This window comes from Myotis nattereri, assembly GCF_964212035.1.
Source record: "Myotis nattereri genome assembly, chromosome: 3".
Lineage (NCBI taxonomy): Eukaryota > Metazoa > Chordata > Mammalia > Chiroptera > Vespertilionidae > Myotis > Myotis nattereri.
In genome coordinates this window covers 169402-184769 of record NC_138077.1, presented here as the reverse complement: position 1 = coordinate 184769, position 15368 = coordinate 169402, and the positions used below count along the sequence as shown (strand labels likewise).

At 47.4% G+C, this 15368-nt stretch overlaps 1 protein-coding gene across 1 annotated transcript in view; it reads left to right on the top strand.

Annotated features, from left to right (window-relative positions):
- The window catches only part of LTN1 (listerin E3 ubiquitin protein ligase 1), a 51298-nt gene extending 36267 nt beyond the window's left edge, over nt 1-15031 (top strand). The window contains exons 25-30 of the mRNA XM_081085498.1: nt 1805-1991; nt 6249-6417; nt 7613-7833; nt 9664-9858; nt 10943-11110; nt 12657-15031. Coding sequence (XP_080941624.1) covers nt 1805-1991; nt 6249-6417; nt 7613-7833; nt 9664-9858; nt 10943-11110; nt 12657-12719 — 1003 coding nt within the window. The 3' untranslated portion in view covers nt 12720-15031. The remainder of the gene's footprint in view (nt 1-1804; nt 1992-6248; nt 6418-7612; nt 7834-9663; nt 9859-10942; nt 11111-12656) is intronic.
- Nucleotides 15032-15368: the final 337 nt, after the last annotated feature.

The window sequence follows — 15368 nt, the reverse complement described above, 5'->3', positions numbered from 1 at the left end:
TGTAAATGAAATCTAGAGTTCACCCAGAAAGATGGTTTCTCTCTCATCTTAATTGCTCCTTAACCATCTTTTAGTTTCCTGCTATTTAGTAAAATTTCTTATGGCCACAATGGTAGCTTTTGTGGCCAAATGTCCCTTGAGCACCCATTTAGTGCAAAGTATTGATTAAATGCTGAGGGGAGGATACAGTGTTGAGTAAACGTTCTTTTGTTTTTTAATATATTTTTATTGATCTCAGAGAGGAGGGGAGAGGGAGAAAGAGATAGAAACATCAGTGATGAGAGGGAATTATGGAGCGGCTGCCTCCCGCACGCCCCCTTCTGGGGATCGAGCCCACAACCTGGGCCTGTGCCCTTGACTGGAATCGAACCCGGGACCTTTCAGTTCGCAGGCCAACACTCTGTCTGCTGAACCAAACTAGCCAGGGTTAACTGTTCCTTTTCATAAGCAGCTTGCCCTCGCTGACTGTTACAGTGTGACCTGTACAAGTAAGTGGCCAGTTTGTGACGGATGCTGAGAAAAGGACAGGGAGCCTGTGGTGGGCCACCCTGCTGGCACCAGGAAGGGACACTTCCTTGTGCGGAAGAGACGTTTGGCCCTTCAGGTCAGGCAGCGAGCCGCCGGCCGGAGACCACGCACCGAGTGTGGCGGCAGGAATCGTCAGGCTGTGCTGGGGATGGCGAGTCGTCGCCCCTCGACACACGTTCTTACTGCGTATCTTCTTCCACTCAGTGAAGGCAGGGACTTTTGTCTCTTGTTCTCAGTCATGTTCGTAGCATCCACAATGGTTCCGGGCCTAAAGCAGACTCGAGTGATGCTCCTTTGTTGAAGGAAAGAATACATGAACGAGTGTGTGGAGTCGCGGGGAGGAGGGGTAGTGGAAGACGAAGCTGGAAGGGAGCTTACAAATGACACTTTGTAGGGTTTGGGCATAATTGGTAGGAAATGGGATATCACCAGCTGATTCTGGCAATAGTATGAATCCTAAAGTGTATGCAGAAGTAGAGACCATTCCAGAAATCATAACATGCGTTGGAGGCGTGTGGGGAGTGGAGAGCTGAGCTGGACTGTGAGCTCTGGAGTAGAGAAAGGCCAGTGTGGGAGGTGGTGGTGGTGGAGGAAAACATGGCAGGAGCTGGAAGACCCCGTGGGTGTGGGAAGGGAGCCATGGAGGACACAGGGTCCCAGGGTCTCACCAGCTTCCCCTGCAGAGAACCTCCCCGGGGGAGCACATGGGGCCTGCGCTGCCATGACTGTTAACCTTCCTGAGCAGATGCTCCGCAGCCTGTGTCTCGTGCCCACTGTAGGGGGTGAAGGCCTGGCAGCCCCTGGCAACCTCGTTCTTCCAGTCGCTGAGGGACTTGAGTCATTTTAGCTTGGCGAAGGGTGTGATTTTTTTCCATCTTTAAAACAGATGGTTGAAATAGATGTTTCCTAAAAGGGTCTTTTTTTTTAAGTGGTAACTTCTAGAGTCCATATTTTTAAAGTATGTAACATTTTACATATAATTTAAAAGTTCCATATTTAAAAATATTTTACATGTAATATATATCATATTTACATCTTTATGAATATAAAATATATAATGTACAATACATATATTTTCATGTATAAATGATATACATTTTATGTCTTTTATTTTCTATAATTGCCATTATGTAAAATTCGGAGTTCAAGGTGAATCTATAAAAGGAGATTTTTAAATGGTTTGGGGAAATAAAGAGGTTTTTCTGAAACGTCTGAGGGTGTGCGTGCTGGCAGTCGCTGGGGAAGCTGTGAGGACAGTGGTGTCTCCTCCTCCCAGGTCCCCACCAGCAGCACTGATGTCCCTTCTCCACGCGCAAGAGGACCTGCTGGAGAACATCCTCGGCTGCGTTCCCGTCGGGCAGGTTGTGGCCATCCAGCCGCTGAGCCAGGACTTCTGCTCTGTGCTGGGCTACCTCCTCACCTGGAAGCTCATCCTCACTTTCTTCAAAGCTGCTTCCTCTCAGGTCAGTACTGTGGGGCCGTCGGACAAGCCTGTCCTCAGCAAATCCTGTAAGACCCGTGTTCAGAGGAAGACCTGCGCACACGACCCACGCTCTCCCAGCCGCGCCCTCTGCGTGGGGGTGTCCGATGGCAGTAATTTTGCCCACGTTACTCTGCAGCGTCATGTTTACTTGGAAAATAGACTCTAGTTTACTTACCTGTTTTTAAAATCTTCTAGGCAGATACCGACTGAGAATTCCTAGAGGCTTGGAATCAGTCTAATAGAGGACGTGGCTTCTGGGACAGGTCCTCCTAGAAGACGTAGTTTCCCTCTTCAGTGGAAGTGCAGGCTCTCCTTTCCGACGTGCACTTTCAGACGCTTACGTTAGGGGTCTGCTGTGCGCGTGACCCATCTCCTGGGACAAGTATGTCACGAGGTGCATCTTTGCCTTTGTATCTCTCGGGAATCAGGTCACAGGGCAGCATCCACCTCGGTGTCAAAATCACTTGGTTTCTCTTCAGGCCTCCCTCCCCGTGACCTGATCCTCCCCATGGCCTGATCCTCCCCGTGACATTAGCCTCCCCGTGGCCTGATCCTCACCGTGGCCTGATCCTGCCCGTGGCCTGATCCTGCCCGTGGCCTGAGCCTCCTGTGGCCTGAGCCTCCCCGTGACCTGATCCTCCCCGTGGCCTGATCCTCCCCATGGCCTGATCCTCACCATGGCCTGAGCCTCCCCGTGGCCTGAGCCTCACAGTGGCCTGAGCCTCACCGTGGCCTGATCCCCCCATGACCTGAGCCTCCCCGTGGCCTGAGCCTCCCCGTGACCTGAGCCTCCCCGTGGCCTGAGCCTTCCCGTGGCCTGATCCTCCCCGTGGCCTGAGCCTCCCCGTGACCTGATCCTCCCCGTGACCTGATCCTCCCCGTGACATTAGCCTCCCCGTGGCCTGATCCTCACCGTGGCCTGATCCTGCCCGTGGCCTGATCCTGCCCGTGGCCTGAGCCTCCTGTGGCCTGAGCCTCCCCGTGACCTGATCCTCCCCGTGGCCTGAGCCTCACCGTGGCCTGATCCCCCCCATGACCTGAGCCTCACCGTGGCCTGATCCCCCCGTGGCCTGAGCCTCACCGTGGCCTGATCCCCCTGTGGCCTGAGCCTCACTGTGGCCTGAGCCTCCCCGTGACCTGATTCTCCCCATGACATGAGCCTCCCCGTGGCCTGATCCTCACCATGGCCTGAGCCTCCCCGTGGCCTGAGCCTCCCCGTAACCTGATCCTCCCCGTGGCCTGAGCCTTACCATGGTCTGAGCTCGTGTTATTTGCTGGTGACAAACCTCAAGAGCTCATTGTTTGGCTTTTACATTTGTTTCTTAAAATGTTGCTCATTTCAAAAAATTGCCCTAAATTGAAGCCTGTATGTGTAGGCATTTTGGTCTTGTCGTCATATATTCAGAATTTGGAAAAGGGCCATGCACCATCTTTTCATGAAGCCAGAGTGTGGGAAGGGCACAGAGGGTTGCCCAGCGGCTTTGCTAAGCCTGGGACTGAACTGAGCTGCGGACAGATAACCGCTGTAACCCCCCCAGACAACACGGGGTGAACCCCGTAGCAGAACTTACCGCCCACAAAACCTTAATCAGCCCTGAACCTGGGTCATTTTTACCTCCTCAAAAACCTCCTAGTGAATCAGATTGAACTGTAACCAAAGGTGTGTGAGTGTGTGTGTGTGTGTGTGTGTGTGTGTGTGTGTGTGTGAGATTGTGTGTGATTGCAAAAAAAAGCCCTTGCTCATTTGTCCTCAGTTCCCATTTCCTCTCGAACCCTTCAGCCCCTGGCAACCACTTACCTGTGTTCTACCTCTGGATTTGCCGATTATGGGCATTTTATGTACAGGGCGTCCCGAAGGCTGTCTTACACACTCAACAGCTGGTGGCTCAGTTGGTGTTTTTTCTTTTCCGATTTGACCCATTGGAATTAGTAGTGACTCACAGTGTGTGCACGTCTGGGGGACACCCTCTAGGTGGCCTTTTGCCTCTGCTTCCTTCCCTGAGCTCGAGTCTCAGGAGCCACCCGGTAGCAGCGGGTGTCAGGGCTGGAGGCCTTTCTGTGGCTGAGTCTCTTCTGCTGAGGACCCACCACGTCGTGTTTACGTACCACATGCGAGCGTAGCGCGTTCACCTGCTGGTGAATTCAGGTGGTCCCACCTGTGGCTGCTGCGACTCGCGCGGCTGCGAGCGTTCGTGTGGACATGTTTGTGTGCACGTTTTTATTTCTGGTGTTATTTACCCAGGAGTGGGATTGTTAGGTAAGATGTGTGTGGTTTTAAAAGTCCATTGATATGTATGATTAATTTTTAAAAAATTTCCTTTCTGCCCTGGTCGGTTTGGCTCAGTGGATGGAGCGTCGGCTTGTGAACTGAAAGGTCCCGGGTTCGATACCGGTCAAGGGCACGTGCTGGGTTGTGGGCTCGATCCCCAGTGGGGGCCTTGCAGGAGGCAGCCAATCCACCATGATTCTCTGTCATCATGGATGTTCTATCTCTCTCTCCCTCTTCCTTCCTCTCTGAAATCAATAAAAATATATTTTTAAAAAACAACACAAATGTATTTTTCCACCTCCATGTAGTAAAAAGTATCGTTGTACAATGTTTAAAACAAATTTTGCTCTCTATATTTTGAAAAATTTTAAAGTTCGAAGGAGAATAATTCCTGAAGTCATGTATCCTTTTCCTACGCCTGTTGTGACACTTTCACACTTGCTCTTCCTGATGATCTACTTGGAAGTAAGTTGCAAACATCATGATGCTTTACCAAAAGTATTTAAACATGTACCTCCTGCCCTGGCTGGTGTGGCTCAGTGGATAGAGGATCAGCCTGCGGGCTGGAGGGTCCCAGGTTTGATTCCCAGTTCAGGGCACATGCCCGGGTTGTGGGCTCGATCCCCAGAAGGGGGCGTGCAGGAGGCAGCCGGTCAATGATTCTCTCCTATCATTGATGTTTCTCTCTCTCCCTCTTCCTTCCTCTCTGAAATCAATAAGAATATATTTTTTAAAATAAATAAACATGTATCTCCTAAGAACAAGGACATGTTCATACCTAAGTGCAATGTAACTATTACACTCAAATGAATTTCATACAATGGTACTCGCTAATTTGTATTCACATTTCTCAGTAAATGTCCTTTATAGTTTAATCTCCTTCTCTTGGGATTTAATCGAGGATCTTGTTTGCGTTGGTTTGTCATATTTCTTTACTCAGTAATTCCCCACCTTTCTTCTCTCTCTGGTCGCTCACCAGGTCAGCTATTTTGTAGATGGTTACGGTTCAGCTCTGACTTTCCTGGTGGTTAGATACCGATTGGTTTTCAGCAGGAGGGCTTCTGCCCAGGGTAATGTGTCTCACCGTGTCCCCGAGAGGCTCAGCATGACCAGGCCTCCTGTTGGTGACACTGAGTGTGGTACTTGGTCAAGGTAGTGCTCCCCAGAATGCTCCATGGTAAAGGTACTTGGATCAGCGTATTTTAAGAATCGGTTCGAAACCCTATGGCTTGATCCCCGCATTTGAGCCCTCAGCTTCTGTCCTGGGAGGAGCTGTGCAGTGCATGGAGGAAATCAAGGTAAAGCCATGTGAGCACATGACAAGTACTGGGACCTGAGGGACGAGGAGTTCTCCAGATGGGCCTCACCGGTGCCCGCAGTGCCCCATGGTGCCAGGCTCTCTGGTTTTACCTGAAGCTCCCCGATCCTAAAGCGACAGGCGGACTCTGGCGGTGCCGTCTGCAGAGGCGCTGCAGGGTCTTGGTGGGGCGGGTCCGCCAGGAAATGGAATTGGTTCTAAGCAAGGTTTCCAGAGACGAGGACCTGTGGTGTGGAAGGAATGTGTGGAAGGCGTGAGAGAGCGAGTGAGTCACCTGGGGAGTGGCGAGTGGGTTTCCATGGCTCAGGGACTCCAAGTGCAGGGGAGCCTCCCAGGGAGACGGTTGGAGGGAGACCTTAGAGCACGCGTCGCGTGAGGAGGGAGCGACAGGTCTGCAGTCTATGAGGAAAGGAGGCAGGGCCCTCACATGGCCCATCGGGGAGTAAGGATGTGGCCTCTGTTCTGCGGACTCTGCTGTGTCATTCTGAGTCCTCAGATCAATGGCTTTTAGAAGTCGTGTTGTCGAAAGTATTACATATGTCCCCTGACATTTTTTTACTGTTCTTGTGCAATCTGTTCTGCTTTGATTTGTTCTTGCCTACTCCTCTTGGTTAAACTGGGTTTACTAACACATTTTTGCTTTCCACCAGCTTCGGGCTCTGTATTCAATGTACCTCCGGAAAACAAAGAGTTTAAATAAACTGCTCTATCACCTGTTCAGGCTCATGCCCGAAAACCCGACCTGCACCGAGGCAGCTGCTGAGCCCAGCAAGGAACCCAAGACCTTCTTCACGGAGGAGGTCCAGCTGAGTATCAGAGGTCAGCGAGGGTGTGTGTGTTGTGTGTGTGCACAAGTTTGTGTGGTGTGTGCATGTATGTGTGTTGGGGTGTGTGTGGTGGTGTGTGTGTGTGTGGTATGTGTGCATGTGCATGTGTGTATGTGTGCGCACATGCATGTGAGCTCTCCTGGAGACAGGTTCAGACCTGAGGGTGCAGCCCAGCCCCAGACGGGGCCTGAGTGCGAGGCCGTCCATGTTTCTCTACATAGGACACGCAGTGTGACCTTGTGGATAACGCAGTTAAGAATGAAATACATTTCTGCCCTGGCCGGTGTGGCTCAGTGAATAGAGCATCGGCCTGCGGACTGAAGGGTCCCAGGTTCGATTCCGGTCAAGGGCATGTACCTTGGTTGTGGGCACATTCCCAGTAGGAGATGTGCAGGAGGCAGCTGATTGATGTTTCTCTCTCATCGATGTTTCTAACTCTCTATCCCTCACCCTTCCTCACTGTAAAAAATCAATAAAATATATTAAAAAATAAATACATTTTTGAATCCTAGGTTGTTGAGACTTACATTTTACTCTGTAAACAAGTATTTGTTGTGTGATAATGGTTTGTAGGCCTGTGAGTCAGTAGTCTGCCGCCGGGGAGCAGAGACAAGTACGAGTTCTTTCCTTCACTGTGGAGGCTCAGATTTTAGCCAAGGGTTCAGGCTGTTCTACCGTTGTAACTGATTCTTTGGAATAATTTGTTAAATGCCTTAGGCTCAGGAAACCTTTGGAGCAGCGGTCGCCAACTGGTGGTCCGTGAGGTCCGAAAGGATGGCGACCACTGCCTTCGAGCACCGCGGGCGGGGCTGTGAGGCTGAGGTGGGTGTTCCAGGACTTGGCGTGAATACGTCAGTGATGCTGGGAGTAAAGGAGCTGCGACTCCTTTCATCTTTTATTCCCCCCTTTTGAAGGCAGTGCTTCATATTACCTGTGACTCTTCGTGTGAAATACAGAATGCTGTTTCCAGGCAGGTTTTCCCGTGTCAGTTGGAATCTTCTTTTTGCCGTGGTTCGTGTTAAATATGTAGAAAAAGCTAATGTGGTAGCGTCCCGGCTTCTTTGTTTGTTGTAGGAGCTCTGGTCCTCATGTGAGGAATTAGGATTTTCTTAGGAAAGTCCTTGTCTTAGTCTGTTATTCTGTGTCCGAGATACGTGCTGTGAATGAAGACTTTGCTTTTCCCTCAGAAACAGCAACCCTTCCGTACCACATCCCGCACTTGGCTTGCTCCGTCTACCACATGACCCTGAAGGACCTGCCCGCCATGGTGCGGCTGTGGTGGACCAGCAGCGAGAAGCGCGTCTTCAGCGTTGTCGACCGGTTCACCAGCAAGTACGTCAGCAGCGTGCTTTCTCTGCAGGAAATAGCTTCTGTGCAGACGAGTACACAGCTGTTCAATGGCATGACGGTTCGTATGATCTTGAACTTTTTCTAGAATTTGTGTCTGGCATTTGTAGTGAGTTGAGTATCACCATTGGGACCGTTGGTTTAGAATTCACAGGAGTTGCTACTGTATTCTCTGACTCTTGTAAATCAGATCTCATATGAATGCGTAGATGGAAACAGTGGCATAATTTCACAGCCACCACCAAGGAGCTTTTGAATAGTCGTCAGTTCCTGTAAAATATACGTCGGACACCTGCAGGTGCCGGGCTTGGGTGCGAGCCGTGTGGGCGACAGCCAGGGCCTGGCCTGTGGGGCGTGCCTTCTGGTCAGGGGAGCGGAGACACCGACCACGGTTTGTGTTTGAGACTAGAAAGTGGCGCACGGAGGGGAGGAGTGTGGTCCCAGGTGAGGACCATTGGCTGGGGAGGGGAGACGATGGAGAAAGGCGCTGGAAGGGGCAGGAGTTTGTCTGGGGAGACGTGTGGAAGGCATTCGCTGCAGGGAAACAGTGGCAGAAGCAAAAGGCTGGGAGTGAGAATTTCTGTCTTTGCCCGAGGCAGGACGAGTAACCGTGTTCGTGGAGAGGAGGCTCCTGCAGGCGGCTGTCAGGGAGCGGGCAGATCTGCGAGGGGTTAGGTCACGCTGGGAAGGGCCTCACAGAACAGTCTGAAGTATTTGGTCCTGTGTAGCCACTGACAAATTTCTGTTGAGGCGGTGACGGGTGGCGTTATCATCTGTGCAGTTGCTCTGACTGACCATGAGATAAACCCTGGGCTGTTGAGTAGCGCAGGGTTGAGGCGTGTGGGGAGTGCTGGCGTCAGCTGTGGGCATGGGCAGGCCTGGTGGGCAGTGCTGGTGGGAATGTAAACGGGGTGGGGAATTTGGTGGAAATGTATCCCGGCTTGAATAGCTGGGAGGAGGCAGGAGACGTTTAAGGTGACGCTGTGGTGTCAGCCTGGAGATTCGGGCGTCAGAGAGTAGAGTTGTTGGGGGCGGGGGGGTCGTTGGTGTTTCACGTTGCGTTTGCAATGCTGTATGGAAACCAGAACCAGGGGTGAGTGTTCTGCTGTGAAATTCAGAATCCGCAGCAGAGGGAGGCTGGGCACACGTGGCACTTGATGCCCTGAAGACAAGCAGTAATGGCTAACCCATCTGTCCTTTGTCCGGTCAGAACTAGTGTTACCTGGTGAAGCTGATAGAATAAAATAAAATACACGGGGTTTTTGTTGTTGTTGTTGTTTAAATATATTTCTTTATTGATTTAAGAGAGGAAGAGAGAGAGAAAGAGAGATAGAAGCATCAATGATGAGAGAGAATCATTGATCGGCTGCCTCCTGCACGGCGCCTACTAGGGATCAAGCCCTCAATCCAGGCATGTGCCCTTGGCCAGAATCAAACATGGGACCCTTCGGTCCACAGGCTGATGCTCTATCCACTAACCCAAACCAGCCAGGGCTAAAATACACTGTTTCATAAGTGTGACTTTCCAGTAAAATGCACTTGGAATGTCCTAAACCACCATAAAACACACTCAGCTCTCCTCAGCCGTGGGTTCTTTGTCCACGGCTCAGCAGCCTCGGGTCCAAAATCAGAGTAGGGTTCCAGGGATGTGGACCCATGGACAGAGGGACTCGTGGGGGCAGGGGAGTCCTGCCAAGTTACCCTGTGGGTACCGAGGGACGACTGTGTCAGGTACTTATTAAATATAGATGTCCAATAAGTGAATGTGTTTACCTGCATTTTGCTTGAATGGAAACTTTGGCTGCTAATAGTCAACCTATTGAAATACTTTTTGAGTGAAAAAAAGGAAAGAAAATTTGACAAAACAAATACTACTGTTCGTGTGTTGCAGGTTAAGGCTCGAGCTACGACTCGAGAAGTGATGGCTACTTACAGCATCGAGGACATCGTCATTGAGCTGATAATACAGCTGCCTTCCAACTACCCGCTGGGCTCCATCACCGTGGAGAGCGGGCGGCGCGTGGGCGTGGCCGTGCAGCAGTGGCGGAACTGGATGCTGCAGCTGAGCACCTACCTCACCCATCAGGTTGGTTCCGCGCACACGTGGCCTCCACACGGAGGGCCACTCGTCGGTTCCTGCCACAGCAGTGACACTGAACACACATCTCTCCTGCTTCAGCTGGAGATGGGATTCTGGCTCCTTGGTGGGCACAGATCTGTGCCTGAGTGACTTGCACCTGTCAAGGTTTCATGTGCATCTCCTTCTGGTGTTCGAGAGGAATTGATTTGACTTTATTGACATTATAAACGATACAGAACAATACATGGTAATTAAGGAAGTGGTCAGAGATGGAATTTTTTGGTAAGACGCCGGACAGATGAATGTCTTCCAAGCTACGCTGAGTCTAACATTTCAACTCTCCTTCTGTGGTTGTAGAAATCCCAGTACTTTTAAAGACCTTTGACTTTTAAACACCTATAAGCCTTCTCTAGTTTTGTTTACACATTGTGAACATTGCACAGTAAAGAAAACTTTTTAAAAAATAAATATATTGCCCTGACTGGTGTGGCTCAGTGGATAGAGCGTCGGCCTGCGGACTGAAGGGTCCCGGGTTCGATTCTGGTCAGGGACATGTACCTTGGTTGCGGGCACATCCCCAGTAGGAGGAGTGATGGAGGTGGCTGATCGATGTTTCTCTCTCATCGATGTTTCTGGCTCTCTATCCCTCTCCCTTCCTTTCTGTAAAAAATCAATAAAATATATTTAAATAAATAAATAAATAAATATATTCACCAATTTGTAGAGCTGGAACAAATCAGCAGCTGGGAAGATAAAATGATTAATTGTTTTAGTTTAAAATTCAGAAAAAATCTAAATGATTGACTTACTAAGAGTTTCATAAAGCAACAAGCTGAGACTGAACTTTGAAGTACTGGTGCAAAACCCTTTTTTAATTCCTGTCTTTACTGGAGAAAGATTTATCTGTTCCAAAATTTCGGTGGTCATTTTGAAAACCAATATTCATAAAACTTAAAAGATGTGAATATAGCAAAACAGATTTTCTTCTCTCCAAGTTATAACTCAACTTTAAAATTTTTGAAGTTGAATAAAAATAACTGATTGGTTGTCTTCATTGTATATTCCTCTTTATTTTTCTTCTTGTTAACAGAATGGAAGTATTATGGAAGGCTTAGCGTTATGGAAAAATAATGTAGACAAACGCTTTGAGGGTGTTGAAGATTGCATGATCTGCTTTTCAGTCATCCATGGGTTCAACTATTCTCTTCCCAAAAAAGCCTGTAGAACATGCAAGAAGAAGTTTCACTCAGCCTGTTTGGTGAGTCTAAAAAGAAATTAACATTTATTATTTTATGTATAATGTTTATGTATGATATCTAACTTTGGAAAAGAAAACAGTGAAAAATAAACTCTTAATTGTAGTTAATGGGAGACATACTAAGATGGTTTTTCAAAATCTGTACAAAGTAAATAGTAAATTACTGAGAATGGTAGCAAGAAAGCATTTTAATCATTGGGTGTTTCTAATACAGGTCTCAGCACTCAAAAAATAGGTGGTCTTATAAGATCTGGACCAGGGGTGGGCAACCCCTGGCACGTGTGCCAAATATGGCACGCCAGTAACTTTTGCTGGCACGCGAAACCCTCTCTTATAATCTTCCATTTACAATTTTTTTTCTTAATATCGACTTTTGTATTTTTTCAGATAAATTTAGTGTAGGTGCATCTTAGATAAATAAATAATTTTACATAACAAGTTATCTTAAAGCCCATAGACATGGATGGACGAGAGAGGGGAAGAGCAATGTCTATGCCTCTGCCTTAACTCTCCCTGCCTTCCTAGATCCAACCAGTGTTTTGGTTTCATCCACATACGCTTGTGAATCTTTGTTCTCAGTGATGAATTTCGTTAAGTCTCGTAATAGGAGTAGCCTGCCGGATGAAAGTAGTAGCTCGTGCATATCTCTGAAGGTCACGAAATATAAACCTGATGTAAAATCTCTGTCATCAGTGATGCAGCAGCAAAAGTCCCACTGATAATGTCAAACGGAGTCATAAAGTTTTCTGTTCGACTATCAGTGTACATGTATACATTAAAAAATAAATGTATTTTTCATCATCATATACTGTGTTTCTGTCGCTTGAATGAATTTTATTATTTCTTCAAGGTTCCTCACATACGTACACCTTAAGAGATATCAAGTAGGTGTAACATGTTCTCAAAAAATGAGGGTTGGCACCAGAAGAATTTTGAGTCAGAGATTTTGCTGGTTTGGGCACGCACTCACAAAAAGGTTGCCCACCCCTGATCTAGACCTTAAAGGACTGAAAAATTTGGAACTGAGCGCCGTCTTGCATCAGAGCTCTTGGCTCTTTTTATTTTTTTAAAATGTATTTTCATTGATTTCAGAGAGGAAGGGAGAAGGAGAGAGAGCCAGGAACATCAATGATGAGAGAGAATCCTGGATCGGCTGCCTCCTGCACGCCCCCCACTGGGGACCAAGCCCAGAACCGGGCATGTGCCCTGACCGGGAATCGAACTGTGACCTCCTGGTTCATAGGTTGACGCTCAACCACTGAGCCACCCGGCCAGGGCCCTCTTGCTCTTTTTAAAGGTCACGTGGCCGGTTAGTTGCTTGGAGGCCTTCCTGGCGGGTCTCAGTGGCGTGTGCATGAGCCTTGGTGGGAAGAACCACACTGTAGCCTTTGCACATGACATTGAGCGTGTGGATTTGGAGGCGAATGGAGGAGCTTACAGTCGTCTCCCTCTCTTACTGCATCGCGTTAAGGTTACTTTAGATGTATGTGGAAAATGACAGCTCTTTGAAAAGTTCTTCTAACATTTAAAACCTTTTCTTTTTCAGTACAAATGGTTTACATCTAGCAACAAATCCACTTGTCCGCTCTGTCGTGAGACCTTTTTCTGAGGTTTCCCCCCCGGAAGTGACCCTGAAGGAAAGCAAAGGCAGTGGACTGGGCCCGCCCGGAAGCGCTGGTGTGCGGAGGCAGTGAGCGTACTTAGACGGCCTGCTCGGGGGAGCCCCTTGGTTAATGCAGTGGCCCTGCAATTGGGTCTAATTACCTTTAGGTTGGTTTGGAACAGTTTGGGAACCTTTTCTTGACATACGAATATTACGTATTTGGGAGAAAATATTCATAAAATAGTTTAATCTCTTTATATATTTAAAAATAAATATGGAAAACCCCTAAATTACAGATTTGGAATTTGTGAAAGCATTGCATTGATCTATGTTCTAGAACAGTCCAGTGAGGCAAATGAATTGAGAGGGATGATTTATACCTAGCAATATTTTAAGGCTTATTTATTAGTTATGAAAACAAAATTAGTATTCTGCTATTTGTAGATTAATTTAATGATAAAAATGACTAAGCTATCAATATAGTTTATCTTGAGCTGTTTGAAGCATGCTCTGCAGTCCTCCATCAGCAAATCCGCGGGCCTTCACGGCCTTCGTTGTTAGGGCTCTGACTTCCAGAGCAGGAACTCACGACACCGAGCTTTGCTGTGGAAGACTTTCGTGTGCCATGACATCCGAACTGTAGACTTGCCCATGAATTATTACTCAGTTACGTGAGAATTTGAGAGAACGGGAATCAGATTACTTTATTCATGTAGCAGAGTGGCATCTAGCCCTCTGTGAGAGGGAGGAGGAAATTAATGAGTGGTCCTGAAACTTAAAATTGGTGATGGGGGAAATTAAAAACAAAAAGTAATGCTGTAGATAGCTTCCGATTTTGTAAGCGAAGTTTGCTATTCATGCTGCCAAAGTTACATTAAATTAGATTTGAGGAAGCTAAATTTTCCCGTCAAGTTAAGGTTTTAGTACCAAGTAAAAGGGAACATGACAGGCTGACGTGGATAGTGAAACCTGATCTGTCACAGCAGTGTCACCCTAACAGCTGTGCCCGAAGCAGAAAGTGTGAGGTTTGGAACTTGGAATAATTCCATTGCAATCTTTCATCCCTGGGGAATATTAGCATATCTAGCAGCCAGGTCACTTGAAGGATCAGCTAATCATCTCTTGCAAATGTTTAATTGGCAAAAGCAATTCATGTTAATAAAACAACTGCTCACCATCAAATGGGTAAAATGGTTATTGTTGAAATAGTATGAATGTGGTCAGAGTATTGTAGTCGAGAATGAGGTATTACGTGCGTTTCAGGTCTCTGGAGTTGTGTTTGTGGGTGCACAGTCCTACCCGGTTCTGTCTGTCCCCTGAATTTCTTCTTAGTATTTATAGTCCTACTGCCTCGGGGCTCAGAGTCCGTAAGTGAAGTGCAGATAGCGAAATCCTACTACCTCTTCTTAACCCCTGTCATCAAACGGCCACTCTTCCCAGGTCAGCCTCTGACATAGTATTCCCAAAGGACTGCGTTACTTCTTTCAAAGGCACACACTTTTTCTTTAAAAATTGTTTTATAATGAGAGTTTGTTTATGACTTTTCCAGTATTGGTACTTCTCGGCCTCTGACCCAAACCCAGGCAGGACATGGAGGGAGGGAGGGAGCAGTGTTGCCAGTGGGACTTGGGCCCCTGCCACTGTGACCAGGTGGGCACCGCTCCGCACCAGACTCCTCACGTCTCTCTGAGCTGTAAATACACGTGTAAATAGTGCTTGTTACTGTTAAAGCCCTGCTAAAGAGAGGGCTTTCCAAAATGAGACTGGAGTTCAGAGTACCACGCTATAAACAATTGTATTTATAGAGCTTTGGCAACTCTAGAGAACACCCCTTACATTATAGCATAGGGACATTTTAACTTGCATGAGATTCAAAGCCCATTAGCAAAATTATTAACTTAAAATCCTAATGTAAATTGAAAATTTTAGGATTTATTTTTAACTCTGTGTACCACACGCTCTAATGTATGTACATAAGTTTCCATAGCTTAAATAATTGTTATTAATAAGTTTGTGCTGTGAATAATTAATTTATTATTTGGTTGTTATGCCATATGTGCCCATTAAAGTTCTTTTTAATTACACAATAATGTCAAATATACAGAGTACTAATATAAAGCCCTTGTGCTCTTCACAAACTATTTTGCCACATTTGCTTCTAATTTTTAAAGAAATAAAATGTTACTCTCTTGTACTTCTCTCTGAGGCCTCTCCTCTCTCCTTCCTTGGAGCTAAATGGAAATTGGTGGGACTCCTTCCTATTGGAGAGTTTATACTTTACCACGTGTTTGTGTTCATAAATAATATATAGTGGTTTTAAAAAAATTCATATTTGTGATTTTGTATGTTATTTTTTGTAACTTGCTTTTTAACTCAACATAACTACCTTTTAGGGCCAGATTACATCAGTTTACTCACCAGTTCCCCCACTAATGGTCATTCCGATTGGTATTCGTTGCCATTTGTAACAGAGCTGCCCGTGTGCATTCTTGATGTGTTTTCTTGTGCAAATGTGCTGGGTAAATGCCCCGCATGGACCGGCAGCTGGTGGCTGCCTGCTCTCCAGGGGGTGTGCACCCATGAGCCCCTGCTTTCCCTCCTCCTCTCCAATACTCCGGCTTACAAGACACTGCCTCTTCTGGTCACAGCTGTGAG